Source organism: Populus alba, chromosome 13 (assembly GCF_005239225.2).
Source record: "Populus alba chromosome 13, ASM523922v2, whole genome shotgun sequence".
NCBI classification, from domain to species: Eukaryota; Viridiplantae; Streptophyta; class Magnoliopsida; order Malpighiales; family Salicaceae; genus Populus; species Populus alba.
Window position 1 is genome coordinate 693,906 of NC_133296.1, and position 21,573 is coordinate 715,478.

At 32.1% G+C, this 21,573-nt stretch overlaps 1 protein-coding gene across 1 annotated transcript; it reads left to right on the forward strand.

The window, feature by feature from the left end:
• Positions 1-11,592: 11,592 nt before the first annotated feature.
• Positions 11,593-18,082, forward strand: LOC118060959 (kinesin-like protein KIN-14G). The gene is made up of 19 exons (XM_035074284.2): positions 11,593-12,070; positions 12,746-12,912; positions 13,002-13,145; positions 13,267-13,503; positions 13,580-13,651; positions 13,735-13,803; positions 13,931-14,005; positions 14,161-14,292; positions 14,377-14,458; positions 14,537-14,632; positions 14,729-14,905; positions 14,985-15,091; positions 15,179-15,357; positions 15,451-15,612; positions 15,715-15,968; positions 16,055-16,218; positions 16,417-16,617; positions 16,980-17,512; positions 17,735-18,082. The coding sequence occupies exons 1-19, from the start codon at positions 11,938-11,940 to the stop codon at positions 17,862-17,864; spliced, it is 3,114 nt and encodes a 1,037-aa protein (XP_034930175.1). The 5' UTR covers positions 11,593-11,937; the 3' UTR covers positions 17,865-18,082.
• Positions 18,083-21,573: the final 3,491 nt, after the last annotated feature.

The window sequence follows — 21,573 nt, forward strand, 5'->3', positions numbered from 1 at the left end:
ATATCAATACATTAAAATAATATAAAAATATAAAAAATTAATTTTAAATAAAAAAATTCAAATATTTAAGAACATGGTTGAAACCACATTCTCAACACACAACACACATATATATATATATATATATATATATATATATATATATATATATCGTAAAAGACAAAAAGCAAGAATGGATTGGGTATTCAAGTTGGCCTGGTAGCCATGGCTTCCCTTGCTGTGGTTGGTCTAAAAGAAAATGTCGGCCATGGTCGTAATCTAGCAGCCGCTTCCTCCATAGTCAAATTACCATACAAGCTCATTCTCTTTTCATGTGGGGCAAAAGAGGAAATTCCATTTCATATAAATAACAAATTAAAGCATCAATGATTGAAAATATTTACGTTCTGGATCGAGTTACCATGGATTATAAAACTCCCTAAACGGGAATGATGTTTTTTTTTAATCATTGAGATTACATAAATTTATTTTTAAATTGTTTTATATATAGATTTATTTTTCATGAATCTTTTTTATATTTATATTTCAGTTTATTTAACTAAATACATTTTTATATTACCTATCTTCATTACTGTTTCTTTAACCAAATAAAAAAAATTTTAGGATGCATTTTTTTTTTAAAAGTAATTTCTAAAAAATTATTTTTCAAATTTTTTCATGTTTTTTTTATCATTAAAAAAATTAATCAACAAAAAATAATTTTCAATTAACAGAAAATACTTTATTTTCAAAGAAAAAATTAATTATCTTGCCTATCTCTCTAAATTGTGTTATATATATATATATATATCATCCGAGTTGGTTGTTTTTTCCTCAGTTTTTGGAAAGTTTTCAATGAATTTTGGATTACACAGTAATAATGATTTTTATTTGTTCCCAAGTCTCGTCTCATTTTTTTTAGACTTTCGACTTGTAACTTTTTATTATATTGTTATTTCTCGAGGATATATATATATTTTTTTGCAAAATCTAATTTCATCTAACAAATTGTTAAATTCTTGGATTAAATTGGTTGTTTGATATTGTGAATTTATAAGCGACTCACGTGCACACGAGTTTTGCTTCAAAATTTAGATTTCGGGCTCGAATCCATATTCCTTGATGTTCATGGGGTTTGGCAAGAAAAAAGAAAGAATGCTTTGGAGGTCTAAAAGGCTGAATTAACTAACCATTTTGCAGTGGACAGGCTTGCTAATGCTCTGGGCTTTAGTTTAAGATGAGCAAACGAGCTCACAAACTCCATGGCTGTCACCATGGACATGACTCAAGAACATGGATCGCTGCACATACCACTGTTCATCTTCATCAGGTAGCATTTGTAGTTCTAGTTTGAAAAAAATAGATTTAAGAAAATTATAAATCATAGTTTTTTATAATTAAAGTTGTAAAAAGAGTTTTCAGTCAAACTTAAGCAAAACTATAATGTATATTGATTAATCAAATATTTTTAAAATTATGATTAAAGTAAAACAAAATTTCAATCATTCATGATTTCCTTGACGATGAAAGGGACCTGCATGCCCTAGTGAGAATTATGTCACAACAACAATTTCCCACTGTAATCGTCAAAAGAATTCCACAGAATCCAATGAAAAGCATTTCAATGTCCATGGAATTGCAGTGATCATGCCACCAAAATTTGCAAGGTGTATTGTTTACTCTCTCCAAACATGATTGCCTACCCAGTTCATTGCTAGCTCTAGATTCAAAATTAGTTATTAGAATAGAAGTTGTGTAATAAGTGATATATAAATTAATTATTAGATGACTCTGAACCGTCATCATTTTATATTTAAAATCAGTGTTTTTAAACTTAATTAGAATTTATATGTTAATCGAATAGTTTAAAATTTAACTTAGAATAAAATTAAAATTAAACCAGGTGAGAGTTGATTCAATCAAATTATTAGATTTGGGGTTAACTATTAGCTCAGTCAAAACTTGATTCGTTTTTTTTTTTTTTTATAATAAAGTTATTTTGATTTCTTTTTAAAATCTTGAAAATAATACTATTTTAAATTTATCCAAATCAATCTGCCTAATTTATCACTCGAGCCTTAAATCAAATTAAATTTATTAATTCTGATGATTTTCACGATTAATTTATATATGATAACTCAACTCATCTAGTATCTTCTTATCCAATTCAATTACTTGGAGTGTTTATGACAATCATACGTAATCTCTCCAAGTTTTTTCATCAACTACGCACCACATCATCAAAGATTATACAAATGATAATGTTTATCACTTCTTACAAAATAAAACCTTTGCCTCCCTAAAGAAAAAACATTGTTTAGTTATCTTCTCCTTTTTTTCCTCCATTGTTAACACTGGATTTAGTGCGAGGATAAAAGGGATGAGCATAGCTATTTGGCAAGTCATATAGCACACTAAAGCTTTGTTAGACCTCTATCTTTTATGTTTTCTTGGCATCATTAAGTTCAACTCAGTGGATGATCTGTCACATTGCCTACAAAACTTGGCTAATCTATCATCATTTCTATCTAATTGAAAAAGATTTAAGGGATTTTAGGAGTTAAACAATCTGTATCATCAAGTGCTTGGGGGATTCATGAGGTGACTTGAACACATGGGCTGCAATGAAAGAAAGGATGGTGGAGAGTGCAAGCAGAAAAGAATGTGTGACTGAACATCATGATTTTGAACAAAGTTTCCTATAAAAAACGCACTTTTTACATCGCCTTGTTCATATCACCTAATTTTTTTTTAATCTTTTCTTTATGTAGCTGGGGTTTTGGAGAAATACGTTAAAAGAATGTTGGACCAAGCAGACAAGAGTGTCGTAGAATTTGAGGATTGTTTAAGTTAATGACAGCTCTTGTTTCAAAAGTGGTAAAGGTCCGGAAACCAATAACTTCTTTGCAAGGCTTAAAATGCATAAATTGGTCCTACAATGTAAGGTAGATAAAAGGAATGGAGAATTGCATCTTCGGAATGAGTTTTGCATCTCACTCCTGACTTGCCTTCCAACTGGGTTTGGAAATTGGGACCTGAAGGATCCCAAGAACTCAAAAAAAGGTGTAGATTGGACCCGCTGCATTGACTTCTTTTCTTTGCCTATCAAACCCTAAACTTTAGGCTCATATGCTCGTGTTTATTGGTTTTATTAAGCACTGAAAAGATGTTGATTACATAAAAAAGAGTCAAAAGATGGAGCTTTTGTTTCTAATTTGATATTAAATTAACTGTGTTAGGTCTTGATAGCAACTAACAAGCCACTACTTGCTGGAATAAGCAGCCCCCCTCCCCCCGCCCGGCATGTCAAGGTTTAAATCATCAACTACCTACACATCAACTTCAAAATAAAGCCTTGAACCTCTTCCAATCAAGTATTATATAATAGAACTAGATTCTGCATTAATAAAACTCAAAGAGGAAGCATATATATAATCCTTATTCTATGATCACTTCTTTAAGATCATACTTAACAATTTTAGGCGTATGTTTAAAGTTATTAGTGGAACATATGATTTCAATTAGCTTTCAAATACTAAATTCCCACCCTCTAATCTTTTCTTGATAGAAAGCAAAAAATATACGTATCATTTTCATTTTTGAGACCTTTAGGGCAACCTTATTACATATTACGAGAACAATATTAAACTCCAATCATGATCATTGCTAGTCTTTGAATGTCTAGTTTTTACACATGAACCTAATCTATAAGTATGTTTTGTATTGGTATAACAAACAGGCCTCATGTTTGAACCCGTGCTTAATTTTGGGATAGATCGTAAGATACAATTATCTTTTTCGATATCCAAACTCGGTAGGTTAATTTCTAAAGTTACAAGACACGCTTTATACTTTTTTCCCCTTAGAATGTTAATCATGCCTAAAGTTAGAGGGCACTTGAGTTAAGGACACAAGAATATTGATATTGCCCTGCAATGTTGAAGTGATTCCTGATACAAACCAGTCTCTAGCAGCATGTGCAATCTTTAATTGTGAAGTTTTATTGACTTGTTGAAGAAATTGAATCACATCACCACCTAGAGAAATAAAATTAAAGAAGTTATCATAAAATATTGGACAATATACTAGATATTTTGACATTTTTTACTTTTTTTTTAAAAGGTAAAGTGAGAGAGAGTTTTGTTTATAGATGATAATAATATCATTTAATTAGTTTGTGTGCCAATTAACACTAAATCTTCTATATTCTACTATTATTATTATGAAACCAGTCTAGTCTAATAGGTTAATCTAATTATCTACCAACTCAGAATCTAATTCAAATTGGGTTCTATATCAATTCGAGTTAAGAATTGACTCAATCAAATTTAATTAACTTAACGAATTAACCCAAGATCAATTCAAAACTAGAATGAAATGTAATTTAACTTTTATTTTTATTTTTTAAAATAACATTATTTTGAATTAACCTAGATTAATCACCACAATCTATAATCCAAGTCATTGTTGTTAAAACCATAAATTGACTCCTAAAATTATATGATTTTACGAGTCAACATGTATCTAACATGCAATATCAGACTAAAAAACTTTAAAACTAGTAAAATCAGACTTGACTCGTGCAAGTTCAATAAAACCAGGCTGAGTTTACGAGTTTTTCTAAATTTGACTTTTGAAATTATCTTAGACTCAATAGTTACAAATTTTTTTTAAAAAAATTATAAGAATTTTATTATTATTTTTTACAATAGTTACAAATATTTTTAAAAAATCTCATTTAAACAAAACAATGGATCTTAGTATATTTTTTTAAAGGAACATTTAGCTATAGTCTTATCTTATATTTGACATCATTAGATGAAATTATTTATGTCGTTTGAGAAATTATTAAAGAAAAATCTATGTCAAAAGATCGCATAAAATCTTTAAATGTGTCTATATTTTTTATATTTTCATCACATTTATTAAAAATAAATTCTTTAATATTTGCTATATATTTATTAATTATGTTATAATTCACATCGTGTAGATAAGTATTGAACTAGATATGAAAAATGCTTGAAAAAATGAGAAAAATCTTGAGTTTTATAGGGTCATATTGTGTGCTTCCTCTTGAAATTTAGGTTTCATTTAACCTAAACTTTATTGATTAAAAACTTGTTATAATAAAAACAACAAAGTTATCACTAAATTTTTATGTACTTCCTATAATTCAGTAATTTCTTCATTTTAGTATAAAATTTTATTTTAAAACATTTTATTTATTCATGTTATTAATTTATTGAACCATACTATCTTTTTTTTATTTTATTTAGATTATTTATTGATTATAATATTATTGACTCTTTTTATCAATTTTAATTTAATTTTTTAATTAAAATCATTAATATATAATTAGTTTAAAAAAACATTTATAACAATCTTTTATCAAAGTATTGAATTAGAAGGAGTTTTATAACCATGCATGATGATGAACCACATGAAATTGAGTACATTTAATGTAATCATCATTGATGTACCTTGAGAAAGGTTAGGAAAGGAGGAAACGACAAAGGAGGAAGTTTTCAGGCTGCATTTGTTTAAGGAAAAGATAATATATATATATATATATATATATATATATATATATATATATATAATAAAAAGAATGTGTAGTCCGTCGGAGGACACGGTACATTGTTTTTGTTTGGTGGTGTCCATTCCTTTGTCTGGGTGTAAGGACAGGCTACATTGCTTAGGTGTTATCATCAAAGTTGACTGCGATATATAAAAATCTCTGGGCTTGAGCTAGTCTGATTTTGTTTGGTCTTTTTTTTTTTTTGAAAAAAATCTTGAGCAACTATTACAATTTTACTGATATTAGATCATTGCATATGTAATAATTTATTTTGGGTTATTTTTTAATTTATATATATTTTTTAAAAAATAAAATACAAAAAAATTAAAAAAATATTATCAAGAAATATAACAGTGAAAAAAAAATGTTAGAACACTAAAAAAATAATTAAAAAATTAGTTGAGGAGGTTTAAAAATACAAAGATTAAAATTTGATGATATTTTGTTGACTAATGAGAGATGTTGATAAAGAAAATTTAATTTTTTTTAATAAAATAAATTCAAAATCAGATATTTATAGACTAAAATAAATTTTATTGAAGGAGTTTTATTAAATTTAGATCAAATTCAATAAATTAATTTTATAATTTATTAAATTTAAAATAAATTTTATATTAAATCATTTGAGAATTGATTTAATTACAACCTGGTTGATTTTGCGAGTTACTCATTAGAATTTAAGTAAAATCTAGTTTAATTTTTAAAAAAATTAAAAAAATATTATTTTAATTATTTTTACAATAAGTTAATATAACATTTTTTTTATTAACTAACAAACTTTTAATTCGAGTCTAGTGTGTTCCATGACTTTATCAACGCACTTTAGCCATTGTTTGCTCAAAAATGAAATTCTCACAACTTTCTTTATAATTCAAATAAAGAACGACAATGTGATAATAAGAAAATATAATTTTCAATTATTATAAAACATATTTCTTTAAACATCTTTAATTAAAATACTATATAATCAAACACCTCAATTATTTATTTAAAAATTAAGCCCTAGACTTTTGGAAGAAGCATGGCCTATTTAAATTTCTTCCTGTTCAAATTTTTATCTTTATTTTATTTAAAACATACAAATTTTTGCTATTTACAAAAGAGAAAAGAAGGAATTCATGTGAACCTTTTTTTAAGATTTTATTTAATAATAATATAAAAAAGAAGAAGATATGTTTTAGGTCGGTCTTTTACCGGGCCAAGGGAGCCCACTTGTATCAAGGGTTTAGATTGGGCCGGCATCCGTATGGCGTTAACTAGAGCATGCCGGCATGGTTCACTGGGCCCTCACTTGGACCACGCTCGGGGGGGCCACTATAACTTTAATGGCCCTTAATTACGCATTTCTGAAAATTAATCATCCGAACCTATGAGGTTTGGGTCCGAACCATATGTTTGAATACTTTTTAAATATTGGAGGGAACAAGGGGCTTGAATTGACATTAATGTCCTTGTTATGTTTGATTATTTACAGCTTTACTTACGCAAACAAACGATATTATGGTTGGCAGATTGGTAAATGACAAATTCGAAATATAATCCATTGAACAGATTATGGGCTTTTTGTTTTGAAATCCAAATAAGAGTGAATAATATTTGCAAAGGAAAAAAAAACATAAATTGTCCTAAACTTTTTTTTTTGGTTAAGCCTGAATTATTTATATAATTCATGATTTTAGTATCGATCGATGAACTATCTCCGTATAAATTTATAAGGATTCTTTGCATCCCTCTATTAGCCATTTATTTTTTCTGTAAAATCAAATCAATTATATATATTTACACACACTTTTTATTTTTTAGAGTTTGAGAATTCTTAAAACAACACATCTAGTAAATTGATGTTCACTTCCTTGTCATATCTATAGTTTTTAAACCTGAATTAAGATAAAATCTAGGTTACAAGACGGTGATAAAGTCATTTTTATAAAAAAAATAAATCAAAACGATTTTGTTTTGAAAAAAATATTTTTAAAAAATTAAATCATTGATAAATTTATATTTTTTGACCGGATCACATTGGATAAACTCTCTCCTACTTGTTTTTTTTTTTTTTAAAAAAAACTTGATTTAAATTAGGTTTTGGTTAAACAAGTTTGAGATTCAACTACAAAATTCCTTCTGAATTTCATAACAATGCTCATGGCTATAACATTGATAAACACTAATAATAATAATAATAAAAAAACCAAATAAATTACAATCGTTATTCCAAATGAAAAAGAATTCCCGACAAGGATGAGCGAGCGCCCTAGTTAGAAGCCAATATTTATGTTAAAGTGATATTCTTTTCTTCATGAAAAGAAGGAAACGAGCTAGGAAAAGAATAATGGATTTCTTCGCTAGACTAGAAGCTCCTCGTATAACCCTTGCATGGATTGGTAGAAAAAACATTAATTAATAGAGATTAATGTGCCAAAATCATGAAACGATGCTCACATATCATGTGCTTTCCACTCACTGTGTCTATGAATTGTTATCTGGCTCGCCATCGTCTCTCAGAGACAACTGCTGCAATGGCACCCAGACAATGTCATCATTTTTTCCTGGTTTTTTCTCTTTACGGCTGATTTTGATGGTCATTTTCCATGCACAGGTCCTACAGGAGAAACTGCCCATTTCTCCTTTGAAAATCCGTGCCTGTCCCTACTGATTAATTTCCTTTAGTGAATAAAGAAGCTCAGATGAGTTGCTCATGGCGTTAAAGTCTTACTCTACTTTCTGCAGGTTGCAAGAAATTAAAGTATATATTGGACAGGTGGGTAACTATTTAATGATCTTTTAACAACTATATATATGTCGATGACTGAAAATGACCGTTTGCCTAGAACAACAAGGATGTTTATGATTCACCAGCCTCGTTTCATTTTCTGATATAGAGAATATTTGTATATGTTCTGGCAAACTTTGATTACTATATATGGAGTCGCAATTTATTTAGGTAATGGTGCTTTTTCTTCGCTTTAAAATGTAGAGCTGTTTTTCTTGTATTGGTTTTCACGCATCGAAACTAAAGTTATTAAATTTCAGTCTAAGGCTCGGGTTATGATTTAAATGAGTTAACTCATGTTAATTCAAAATAAAATTATTTTAATTTTTCTAATAAAAATCAAATCAGGTTTTGACCGAACAATCAAGTCATGGTTGACCTGTTGGGTTGATAGAATCTGATAAAAAGTGAGCATAAAAACTGAGTAACTAAAAAACCCAATAAAAAAAAAAACCCAGAAAACATAACTGAAAAAATAAGCTGAAAAAATTGATTTTAAAAACTTAAAATTTTTTCAATGCAGTTCAATTTCGATTTGAGAAGGTTAAAATTAACTAAATTAAACCGAACTAATTTGGTTTGAACCCAAAAAACATCTAATGCCCATAATAAAGAATTTTTTTTCTTTAAAAAACACTTTAGATCTATAGTAAAATAAAACCAAAATACATTAAGAAAAAATTTCATGCCCATTATAAAAAGGCCTAAAAAACTCAATTAAATGGACATAGGTATAACTGGTTTTTTTTTAAAAAAAAAATCAAATTAAACTAGTTGGTTTGAACCGGTTTAATCATTTCAATTCGATTCATAATTTTTTTTAAAATATAAATTGGCCACATTCAAACTAACGCATTCATAAAAAAATCTTATTTTTCGTGGATTTTCTTTAATTGGAGGCTAAAAGTCACGCATTGTACACAAAGATTTATTATATTTCTTGGTGCTATAAACTCGGAGAATATTTAAATGTCTGCTAGTTAATGTGTTGCTAAATAGCATAAGGTTCAAAGAATAAGGAAAGGAATGACATTTTCAAGTAACATTCTCTACAGATAAAGTTTCATTTGCTGACAAGTACAATGTTGGTATGACAAGAAGTAAGAGGTGCTGTTTTTTTTTTTTTTAATATATATATATAAATTATTTAATAATATTGATGTCTAAGCCAGTTTGTGTATATCTCGACTAATTCCACAGATCCTGAAGTCAATAACCATGAGATTTATAGGCTCAAACTGATGATTTTTTTGGGAACAAATTCAAGACTTGATTTGTTAAGCTATATTCTTCCGAGTTGTTTTTTATTTTATTATTTATTAACATGAATATTTGAGCTAGTTTACGTGTATCTTAATTAATTTTACGAGTTCTGAAGTTAATAACAATATAAATTTTCACAATGATCCTAAAATTTATGATATTTAATGATAATTTTTAAAAAGTAAATCAAGAACTAATCAATTAAACTATACCCTATAAGAGGTGTTGTTTAATTCGTATGATGTCTTTATAACTTTTGTTTAATGAAATGATTAAGCTCTCTAATCATGATCACATGTCGTCGATCTAGCCTTTATACACAAGCAAAAGACAGTCCATTTCAGTGAACGAATACCACTAATCTTAGAAGAGTTGCTATTTTTTTGCGGCATTTTCAATGTAAATATGAAGGAACATAAAAGGGAAGGAGCTTCTTGTCTTGGCACGTGGCAAGGCTAATGAAGTTCGTGCCATTAATTATGGAAGGTGAGAAGTGAAAGCAACGTCGTATGTTTTTCCATCAAATTTAAGAGGTTACATTAGACTCTCTTTGCTCTACATCGCCACTTGATTGATTCCTTTGATCTACCTTTTTATTTCAGGCGAGGCAGAAATTATGTTTCCTGTTAAAAAAAAAAAAAAAAAAATCAATATATATATATATATATATATTTTGATAAACAATTAAATAACATTTTATTATTAATTTGATACAGAAAAAACAAATAATTTAAAGAGATAACTTATCTGTTTTTATGTTTTAAAAGTATTTTTTTTAAAATAATTTAGTTATTATTTTTTTTCTTCAAATTAATAATTTTTTTTTGGTATTTGTAGACCATTTTAATGTGCTAATTTTAAAAAATAAAAAAATATTATTTTAATACAATTATAAATAAAAAATACTTAAAAAAATAACTATAATCACACTTTTAAAAAGCCTTCAAAATATAATACCAAGTATTATAATTATACATATATCTTTTCATTTAATCTGAAAAAGCTGGTTTGTCACATACGAGATTTTGTGGAACTAAATCGTCATTCCAAAGACAATCAAGAGCCAAAACTTCAATGCTTTTTTTTTTATTTTCTTGAAAATGAAATCAAGAATCTGAACTGGTTAACTTTAGCTATGCCCTAGATTTTGTGTTCATTGAATAGAGAAAAGCCCAGGTTCAGGTATTAAAAACAAAGGATATAATTATTATCATAACTGTTTTTGGAAAAATTATATAGATGAATAATTAAAAGTCTATTTTCCTTAATTTATTAGCATAGAAAATATTCAAATTCTATAAATAATCACTCCAAGAAATCTATTTCAATAAAATATATGAAAAAAAATCTAATCTATCACTCTGAATTCTAATAAAATACACAACAATTTTTGAGATTTCTCTCAAATGATAACTTGATTTATTAACATGTTTAGGATTGTGGTTGCGGTTGTTTTTTAAAGTATTTTCCGTGCTGAAATACATCAAAATAATGTGTTTTTTTAAAAAAAATTATTTTTGAGAATCAGCGCATCAAAACATACAAAAAAATTAATTTTTAACAAAAAAAATTAATTTTTTTAGAAATATAGATATAATAACGTTTCCAAACGCTTACTTAAAATGGATTTGAATTCCACGAAAGATTGTGGAAATATTTTTTTTTATCATAAATGAATTGTTTTAAATAATAATATATTTTTTATAAAATGTGATAAAAAAAAATATATATTTCTTTAATATATATAAAAACTATAGGCATGAAAAAGTAAAAAACTCTTTGATTTTTCTCAAGTTCACTAAAGAAAAATAGAAAAAAAAAAGTGAGCAATAAATAGTATTCTGAAAAATATATAAAGGTAAAAATTAGCCCTTCACTTTCTCTATACCCTACAAAAATTATAAACCAGCCCAAACCGGGAGGCTCGGAACCAGGTTCGGGCAGCCCTTTTCTCTTCAATATTAGACTCAGCAACAACACAAACAGAAAGAGAAAGAGAAAGAGAAAGAAAAGAAACCAACACCACAGAGAAAGTTAAGAGAGAAATTTTTCCCGGGAAAATTCTCTCTCTTTCCCTCCTTATAATTCAAGAAAACCTTCTTTGTAGATCTAGAGAAACACCACATTTCTTGTCTTCTCTCAAAGAATACAACAAGAACAACAGCTATATATACATACACATTGCATTGTATACATAGAAATATACAAACTTTTTTACTTTTATTGGTGTTTTTTGAGGTTAAATGGGAAAATTTTGAATTGGTTTTTTTTTACGTAAGATCTTTAGAATTGGAAAGATTGGATTTTGTTGTTGTGGGGTGGTGGTATTTTTAAAGAGAAGAAGAGAATGGCAACAGAGCAGCAACAACAAGTTTGGCCTTTCTCTGTTGCTTCTGTTGTAGAGGATATGCTTCAAGAAAATATTGGAACTCGACCAAGAGGCGTTGATTTGGTGGCTTCAAGAAAAGCCGAAGAAGCTTGTATGATATATATATCAATCTTTTCCTTGATCATTTATTTCTTTGCTGAACATTTTGATTGAATTTGATCAAGCCTTTTTGTTTGTGTTCTTTGATGATTGGATGCTTGAGAAACTTACGGTCTGTGTTTTCAATTCATTTTTGTGGAATCTTGATGATCTATGAGGAATTTATGTTTAGGCTGTTGAATTTTATAGATTAGGTGGTTGATTCGTACAAGTTGGATTAATGCACACACATCATGGAATTGAAATTTGTAGAATTTAAGGATTTGTCATGGATTATGCGATCCTATATTGATATTGATAGTGTTTCTCGGCTAGATTCGTGAATTTTGGCTGCTAGAGGAATTTTTGTAGTAATATTGAGAAAGCTCTTCCTTTGAGCCTGATAATTCGAGCTCTTATTGATGGTCATTGAAGCAGCATGTAGATGAAACTTTTTTCAAGTTAGAGATTTCTTGTAATTACTTCTTTCATGGTGCTTGTTCCTCGTATTTTTACTCACTGAGGACTTCCCATCATGTGTGGTTAGATGGAATTGTTGTAGCGAAATTGGAGTCAGAATAGGAGGCCTTTAAATATCCAAATTTGGGTCGATACATATTTTTCTGTAAAAGAAGAAAAGGAAAAAAAGAGAAGTTTGGTGATTTTACATTTTTGTATTGGTTTGCAGCCTTGAGAAGGTATGAAGCAGCTGGGTGGCTTCGAAAAACAGTGGGGGTTGTCGGGGGTAAAGATTTGCCAGCTGAGCCCTCTGAAGAAGAATTCAGGCTTGGATTGCGAAGTGGGATAATCTTATGTAACGTCCTTAACAAGGTTCAACCTGGAGCAGTTCCAAAGGTCTCATTCAACCTGGTTTTTTTTTATTTCATTATGTTTCGAGGATAGTTAACTTATTAGTCGGTTTTGGTGATCTGAATTGTCCGTAGGTAGTGGAAGGTCCTGGTGATTCTGTTGAAGTTCCTGATGGAGCAGCTTTATCAGCATTTCAGTACTTCGAAAATGTGAGAAACTTCCTGGTAGCTATTGAGGAAATGGGAATTCCAACCTTTGAAGCCTCTGATTTGGAACAGGTGAGAGTATAAGTTCAGGTAGAAACAGAACAGAAAATCCAGAAAATGCCATGCTAATCTTCTGTTGCATTGTGAGAGTTGTCTTCCTGCAGTGATATTCTTTTGTATCATTAACTTCCAGGGTGGAAAATCTGCGAGAGTTGTGAACTGTATTTTAGCACTCAAATCATATAGTGACTGGAAACAGAGTGGTGGGATTGGGACATGGAAATATGGAGGAAATTTAAAACCCTCAACCTGTGGGGGTGGGAAACCCTTCATGCGAAAAAATTCCGAGCCTTTCAAGAATTCCTTTTCTCGGGCATGCAGTGGTGATCCGTCTTCATTTGATGAACAATTCAATGACCTCAGTGAAGCTGTAAGTGAAATTTTCAATTTTTATTTTACGAATTTAGAAAGGCAAGTAGCAATCACAAGTCCATTTGCATGTGCAGGGTGCCTCTCGTTCCTTGAATATGCTTGTCCGAGCAGCTCTTTCAAGCAGGAAGCAAGAAGAAATACCTAATGTAAGTGTTATAATGCTTGTTGTCCTCTAAAGTAGATGCAAAAGAAACTTTTCGGAAAATCATAGCACTTTGATTGGAAACAGATAGTAGAGTCTATGCTAAACAAGGTCATGGAGGAGTTTGAGCGTCGGTTGGCGAGCCAGAATGAGCAGGTGAGCTGTTATGTTTGTTAAAATGATATTACCCCTCCTCTCCCCATATTTGTGCGCACTGAAAAGTTACCTCCTCATATTATTGCTAAGAAATCTAAGTGTCTCGTCATTAATGCGAATCTGACAGATGAAAATAACAGCAAAAGATATGGAAGTAGCTAGCCCTGTCATGCCTCTTTCAAGAACTTCAAGTGACACAAGGGTATGCGTCTTGGCTTGCACTATGAATGTTTCACTCATGCAATGCAGTTGCATAACTTGGAATGTAATTTAGAATGGCGCTGTTTACATTTATCGAGGCTCTGAATTTTTTAAACCAATTGGGTGACATTTTCTTTTGCTAATGCTATGGTTAAGATGGAAGAAGAAACTTCCACACAAATCAATACACGGGAATGCTGCCATCACAAGGGCACTCCTCACGAGGAATCAGAAGACCAGCTTTTGAAACAGCAAGCGATGGTTGAACGACAGAAACAAGACATTAAGGTAATGTCTCAGTATTTACACAAGGGTGAAGTCTTTTTACCTCTCCACAAGATGTTAATCAGTGATAAATGATGGTGCCTGCAGGAACTGAAACTTACTCTTTATGCTACAAAAGAAGGAATGCACCTTTTGCAAATGAAACATGTGGAGGAGTTCAACAATTTAGGTAAAATTAAGATTCTGTACACTCATTCCAGATTATTAGAAGAGAGTAATCTATATCACCACTAGTTTCTTGAAACAGGTAAGCACTTGCATGGTCTAGCTCATGCAGCTTCAGGCTACCAGAGAGTCCTCGAGGAGAATCGCAAGTTATACAATCAAGTGCAGGACCTGAAAGGTATACCAGTTATTTAAATTCTGATTCCATGGCTTTAATGCACTCATTTACTAAGTTTCTTCGCTAAATTTAATGGAAATGAATATATTTCATTAGGAAATATTAGAGTATATTGCCGAGTAAGACCCTTTTTGACTGGGCAAGGAAGTCGTTTCAGTACGGTGGATCACATAGATGAAAGGAACATTACAATTAGCACCCCTTCAAAATATGGCAAAGAGGGACGCAAATCATTCAGCTTCAACAAGGTTTTTGGTCCTTTGGCAACTCAAGGTCAGTGAGGTCTCATTCGGGTTCTTTTTCATTCCTATCAGTTTTCCTATTTAAATTTTAACTCCTGGCTTTCCTGCAGAGGAGGTATTTGCAGACACCCAGCCTCTGATTCGTTCTGTTCTTGATGGTTACAACGTGTGTATATTTGCATATGGTCAAACTGGATCCGGAAAGACATTTACTATGGTGAGAGGATTCATGTACCATTATTAAAACATGGATTTTGGTTAACCCTTTGGTTACTCATTTAACTTCGTTCGTTTCATTTTTCAGACCGGTCCCAAGGAGCTCACAGAGGAAAGTTTAGGTGTAAACTACAGGGCTTTGAGCGATCTATTTCTCCTTTCAGATCAAAGAAAGGAAGTTATTTGCTATGATATCTCTGTCCAAATGCTTGAGATTTACAACGAGCAAGTGAGGGATCTCCTTGTAACTGATGGTGTTAACAGAAGATATCCTTCATGACACTATTTTCTTTCATTAAAATAATGTCTTTTTCTTCAATCCAGCTTACTTTTCTACTTGGATTCTTAACTCCTGTATACATTAGAAATTCGAAACAGTTCTCAGAATGGAATTAATGTACCAGAAGCAAGTCTTGTAACTGTATCATCACCGTCTGATGTCTTAAATTTGATGAACATTGGGCTCAGGAATCGTGCAGTTAGCGCTACAGCAATGAATGATCGCAGCAGTCGATCCCATAGGTGTGCTTAATGAATGCTCCATGTTGCAAGTGTGATTTTTGGAAAACCATTTCAATAATAGTGCTTAACTAAACGAAACTCATAACTGGCCCATATTTGCAGCTGCCTTACAGTTCATGTTCAAGGGAGAGAGTTGGCATCTGGAACAGTAATCCGTGGCTCAATGCATCTAGTTGACCTGGCAGGAAGTGAACGGGTTGACAAATCCGAGGTGACGGGAGATCGATTAAAGGAAGCACAGCATATCAATAGATCTCTTTCTGCTTTAGGAGATGTGATTGCCTCTCTCGCTCAAAAAAACTCACACGTTCCCTACCGGAACAGCAAACTCACGCAACTACTACAAGATTCACTTGGTAAGGTTAACCAAGGACATTCTATTTCCCTTCTTTCTATAATCTAATCCCATCCCAACTATTTTTCTGTTCTCGATAATCACCAGGTGGGCAGGCTAAGACGCTCATGTTTGTCCACATAAGTCCTGAGACTGATGCTGTTGGAGAAACAATTAGTACACTTAAATTTGCGGAAAGGGTTGCCACTGTTGAGCTTGGTGCTGCTCGAGTTAATAAAGATAGTTCAGAGGCGAAGGAGCTGAAAGAGCAGGTTCTACTCTATGCTCCTCATCTTTCTTTTTTTGGTTTTTTGGATGAAGTTTAGAATTGGCCTCAATTTTTATCAGAATTTCTTTCATAGGGTATGTCTTGGAGTACCTGTTCGTGTTATTATTGACTTACTTATTATCTCTCATATACTTTTTCCACAAGAAATACCGCGAGTCACTTTTACATTGTCTGGTTTCAGATTGCTAATCTCAAAGCAGCCTTAGCATCGAAGGAAGTAGAGTCAGAGCACTCACATCATTCTCGATCCAGCACCCCGGAAAGACTTAAAATGAAGTCTGGTTTGCCTTCTCCTTCTCACAGTTGGCATAGCGCAGGTAGCATAACAAGTTCAGGTAGCATAACAAGCGGTCATAGGCAGATGGAGAATGGTAATTCAGAGGTAAAAGTTAACATAACCAGTGACTGAAATTGATTATTTGAACACTGCTTTTGGTTATAAATAAATCTGTTTATTGAGTAATATTGCCTCAGCATTGAGGCTGTGCTCCTGATTTATGTTTAATTCCCAAGGTTACGCATCTGTTAATGTTGGGATTCCCATCTAATAATTTGGATAATGCTTATTTTACTACTTATACTAAGATATGTCATTTTATCATGAGACAATCATCTCAAACATCATGTTAAAATGATTTTACTGTGTGTTTGTAATATAAATATGTTTGCCCGATGTAGCCGTCCATCAAAGAATAAAGTTGATACTCATAACCATAATTTACATACTGATTTAATGATCTGCAGGTTAGGAACAACTATTCGTCTGTTCCAAGTAGGCGAAGAAGCTTGGATCCCCAAGATTTGATAATGTATTCACCTCCATGGCTACCTGCTTCCAGTCCTTCGATGAGCGGAAAGGACGATGATAGAGAATCAGTGTCTGGTGACTGGGTTGACAAGGTCATGGTGAACAGGCTTGACAGTGCAAACAGAGATGAAAATCCTGCGGGACAATGGGAAATAGACAGCAGACAGTCGCCTGAGATGTTTTATCAGAGTTATGCTCGAGACCCTTCGAAGATTTACCCAGAACAACCCTACAAATCTCCACTAATCACAAGGGACAGCCAAGAGTATGATGCTCAGAGGGGGAGGTTTGAAATGGCATCCACCGATGAGTCTGACGAACTCGAGGCTGCAACAAGTGATTCTTCCGAGCCAGACTTGCTATGGCAGTCTAATATCCCTAGGATGAGCAGCCTTCCCAATCCCAATGTTTTGGGATCTAAAACAAAGAAGACTACTAATCCTAGGGGATTCAAGAGCACAGAAACAAGGTAATAAGCTGTCTGATGATTACTGATCACTTTTCTCTGAGCAGCATTTCTGGTCATTTAAACTTATAGATGCACGCATTACTTACAACATGTAAAGCTTCTAGAACTAGAGATACCACTGCCATTTTTTTTTTTCCAGACTAGAACTTTCTCTTAGGATTCCCGCTTTGAATTTTTTTCAACAGAATATTTACTACATTTTTTTTCTGGTTTTGTTACCAGGAGTTTAATTCCATCACTAATTCCTTCACCGTCAAGGAAACTACCAAATGGGATGAGTCCAGGCCTAAACAAACCCGGAAGGCAGCTAGTTTCTGTCGACGGAAAGAGGAAAACTGGACATGCAAAGTGATATCAAAGGAAGTGGCTTGGTGATTTTTCTTTTCTTTTTTTTTTTCCATTTTTTGTGTAACTATCATATAGTTGTAGAGAAAGGGAGATAGAGTGAAGAGAAAAGAGTTGAGTGGCAATGATTTCTGTTGCCTGCGTTTCTGTGGTGGTGATCGTGAGATTTACGTGGTCCCGTCGTCCCAAATTTCAATTTGTTTATATGAGTGTTCATCTTGTGAATTCTTTGACATCTTCTGTTATTAAATGTTATCCTTTTTGGATCATAAACAAAAGTCAAATCGAAGTCTCCAATCTGTTAGTAACAAACTTAACTCCAGTTTTTGTCACATCCCCTAATTAACTAGGTCTACACTGATCTTGTCAATAGAAATCCAATATTTTCCTTCACTGTCTCTCCTGCCAAACAACATAGCTGCACCGCTTTTATGCTAGAAAAAGAGAGGAAATGGCAGCTACAGATAACAAAGCAGTCGATGTTGAAGCTGGTACAACAAAACAACAAGTAGCGTGCCTGCAGGTTGACTCACGTTGGGCCTCTATAAATAAAGTGTACTCCATAATTTCAATGCAATTGCTTGTTTGGAAGTTGTCAATGGTACATGCACGGTTTTCAAGTCTTAAGTAAAATCTTATAATTTTTTCCCATTTTCATGATTTACCAACATCTTAGCGCTGCCACTCTGTTTTCTATTGTTTTCCAAACCCTACCTGACAGGCTTTTAATTAGCTAGCTACACACTTTCTTTCTTCTGGTCATAAATTTAATTTTGTTCAGGCTAGCAGCTAGTAAATGGAGTCTTTGCACATGGCATTTGTAAATGTATAATCAGAATCAATGCTGCAGCCAGTTTGTACCTTAACTCTAGTGTCAGGATTTTGTGTTCGTACAGTCATGCCATATAAAGCAAGACTACAGGAAAAGGGAGTAGGGCTGGTACTCCCTCATTAAAGCCAAAATTCAACACATTTCTTTATGCTTCGAAAGTGTAACCTGATAGAGAGGACTTCTGGAGTAGTAAAGCATTGGCGAACGGCAGCCCCCCCTTCCGAGTGCATATATATATATATATATATATATATATATATAGAGAGAGAGAGAGAGAGATTGAAATGCTCATCTATTTATAACGTCTAACGAGTAAAAACTGAGTATTTTAGGAAAGGATCATGACTTGTTAATTTGCCGAAGACAGAAAATATCCATGAAAAAGGGCTACTCACAAGTAATTGAAGGACACCCTTTTTGTCCCAGCCAGCTTGGAGAAGAATATGTTTAGAAGATTATACATTCTGGGCTGTGAGAAGAAGAGGCCATGATTTCAACCTCCTCAGGCCTTCTTTTATGCTTGCTGTATCTGTGTGGGTTCAGGCATCTACGTGGGGCTTTGTAAGTTCATCTAACCGTGTCTCTCTGTCACTAATTAATTTCCTCTTGCGTTGATACTTTTCCCTCAGAAAGTTGTCGGCAGCGATATACAGTTCCTTAGCTTCCGTCATACACAACACTGAAGACTTGATCAAGCGCTTCAACCATGAATGGTGACTTCATCTGGACTGCAATCTTTCTTTATCTGCATCTGTTCCTTCTTCTCCATGGTTTAGACATGTTGGATAAGTGTAGCCCATGCTACTGCTACTGAATGAGGAGCCCATGTGTCCACAGCAGAAGGAGAGTGCATGCTTTTCCACACACTTCCAAGTCATTGTAGCTTTGCTCTCCGGCCACCAAACATCCACTTGCTTGTGGATACATGTCAACCTTTCCAGCTGGGGGTTGGGACCCTATCGGAATGAGTGGGTAAGCCCTAAGCGGGACCCAATGAGTGGATGCCTTTCATTTATATATATATATATATGCAGAAAATACCATCAAAGACAGCAGCGTGCCCACATCAACACCGATGTTGCCCCCTATGGATTGTGTCCCTCGTTGCCCCTTTGGATTCTTACGCAGGCAGGGATTGAAGGCTGGAAGATTCAAGCAATCCCAGCTTCTTCCTCTTCTTTTTCTATTATCCATTTCCCCTTTATTCTCCTCTAAAGACTACTCTGCCCCAACACTTGTTTCATAGTCCATCCTTTTCCCTGTTACTTTTGGTGGCAAAGCTTATCTCTTTCATCATAAGATTCAAAATCGTTTTAGCTATAACCTCCACCTAATGTGGGTAATCATATTTTAAAATTCTAAACCATAAAATTAAGTTATATAGGTTTCCACAGTGCTATTGAACTCGGCTTTGTCGGCCAGTATAATTGACACGGCCAAAATTATAGTGAAACTTAGTTCAATATTTTTTTAAAAAATAAAATTGAAATAACATGATCTAAATTGATTTATTCAGTTTATATCTCAACTAATTAGTAGGTTTTATAATTATGATATTCAGGATTGAATTCAGAGAGGGTGTGAAAGGGAAGATGAAGAATCGAAGCAGAAATGGAGTCCAGCTATGTGGGAAATCTGAGTCCAAAAGGGCCAAGCAAAGTACATGGATTCTAATAAAGAAAGTCCAAAATACAAAAGAAGACCACTTCTGCATACTTAACTGGCTCCAGATGTCAACTGACGACCCTCAAATAGAGGTGGCCCGTCTTGATGATGAAATTGCTAATCATAATTAATAATTAAATTAAATTAAATTAAATCAATCAAGTTGCTTTTCTCTTGTCCCACCTAATTATTGCCAGCCAACAATACAGCACTGTTTCTCGAATGGATCTGATGCATAAACATGTTTATCAAAGTCAAAGCCCCTAGAGAGGGCCAAATAAATCTTCAAGGAGAAAATAACTTGAGAGTCAAAACCCACTCCCCTCATCGCCTGCTAATTTAGTGGGATTGGATCTCTATGATGTGCCTTTTTGTTCTTCTTCCTCCTCCTTTTTTTTTTTTAAGATAAAAATACGACACCCTTTCCACTATTGTAATACGGAGACAAAATTTAGAATATCTTTCTACCTTCGCTAATATTTTATTTTTCGTGACAGGTAATTCATATATATTGATGGAAAATATTTTTTATCTTTTATTATTATTTTTTAATTTTCTTATTTTTGTAAGTATTTAGTGTTTATAGTGTGAGCATTAGTAAAATTTCTTGGAAATGGTCTACTTTCATGGAACATAGAGGGAAAAAAAGAAGAATCAAAGCTCTAAAAATTTATAACCATTGATAGAATTATTTACAAAGAATTTAGAAAGGGGGGCCTGTTTGATTACTTTAGCACTTGACAGACAAAACTTATCATGAACATCACTTAACGTTGCTTGTAATTAAATTAATCATGGAATTCTTGAAAATGAGAAGGGTGTTTGGAATTTGATTATACATTTATTTTACCAACTCTCACGAATTAAATCTATTTACATTTTGTCCACGCCTTCAAAGTGAAAAGAAAATCTAGTTTTTTCATGTGATAAAGAGCCTGTATTTTTTAAAAAATCAATATTTTTTTTTTGCTAAAAATAAGTTATTTTTTATGTTTTGAATTGTTTTAATATATTGATCTTAAAAATAATTTTTTAAAAATAAAAAAAATCATTTTAATACATTTCAGAATAAAAAAAAATAATAAAAAAACAACTATACTTTCAAACAAAATTACAAAGAGAACACTGTTAATTTCTCATTATACAAACTCATAACCTTTCTTTCAAATTCAACAACCAAGATTAAATAATAATAATAATAATTTAACAAGCAAGATTA

Bases quoted from the DNA above. Each gene is read 5' to 3' on its own strand.
- LOC118060959 (XM_035074284.2), top strand. From the start codon at position 11,938: ATGGCAACAGAGCAGCAACAACAAGTTTGGCCTTTCTCTGTTGCTTCT. The intron at 12,071-12,745 runs GTATGATATATA...ATTGGTTTGCAG, and splicing joins AAGAAAAGCCGAAGAAGCTT to CCTTGAGAAGGTATGAAGCA. The intron at 14,633-14,728 runs GTATACCAGTTA...ATATTTCATTAG, and splicing joins TCAAGTGCAGGACCTGAAAG to GAAATATTAGAGTATATTGC.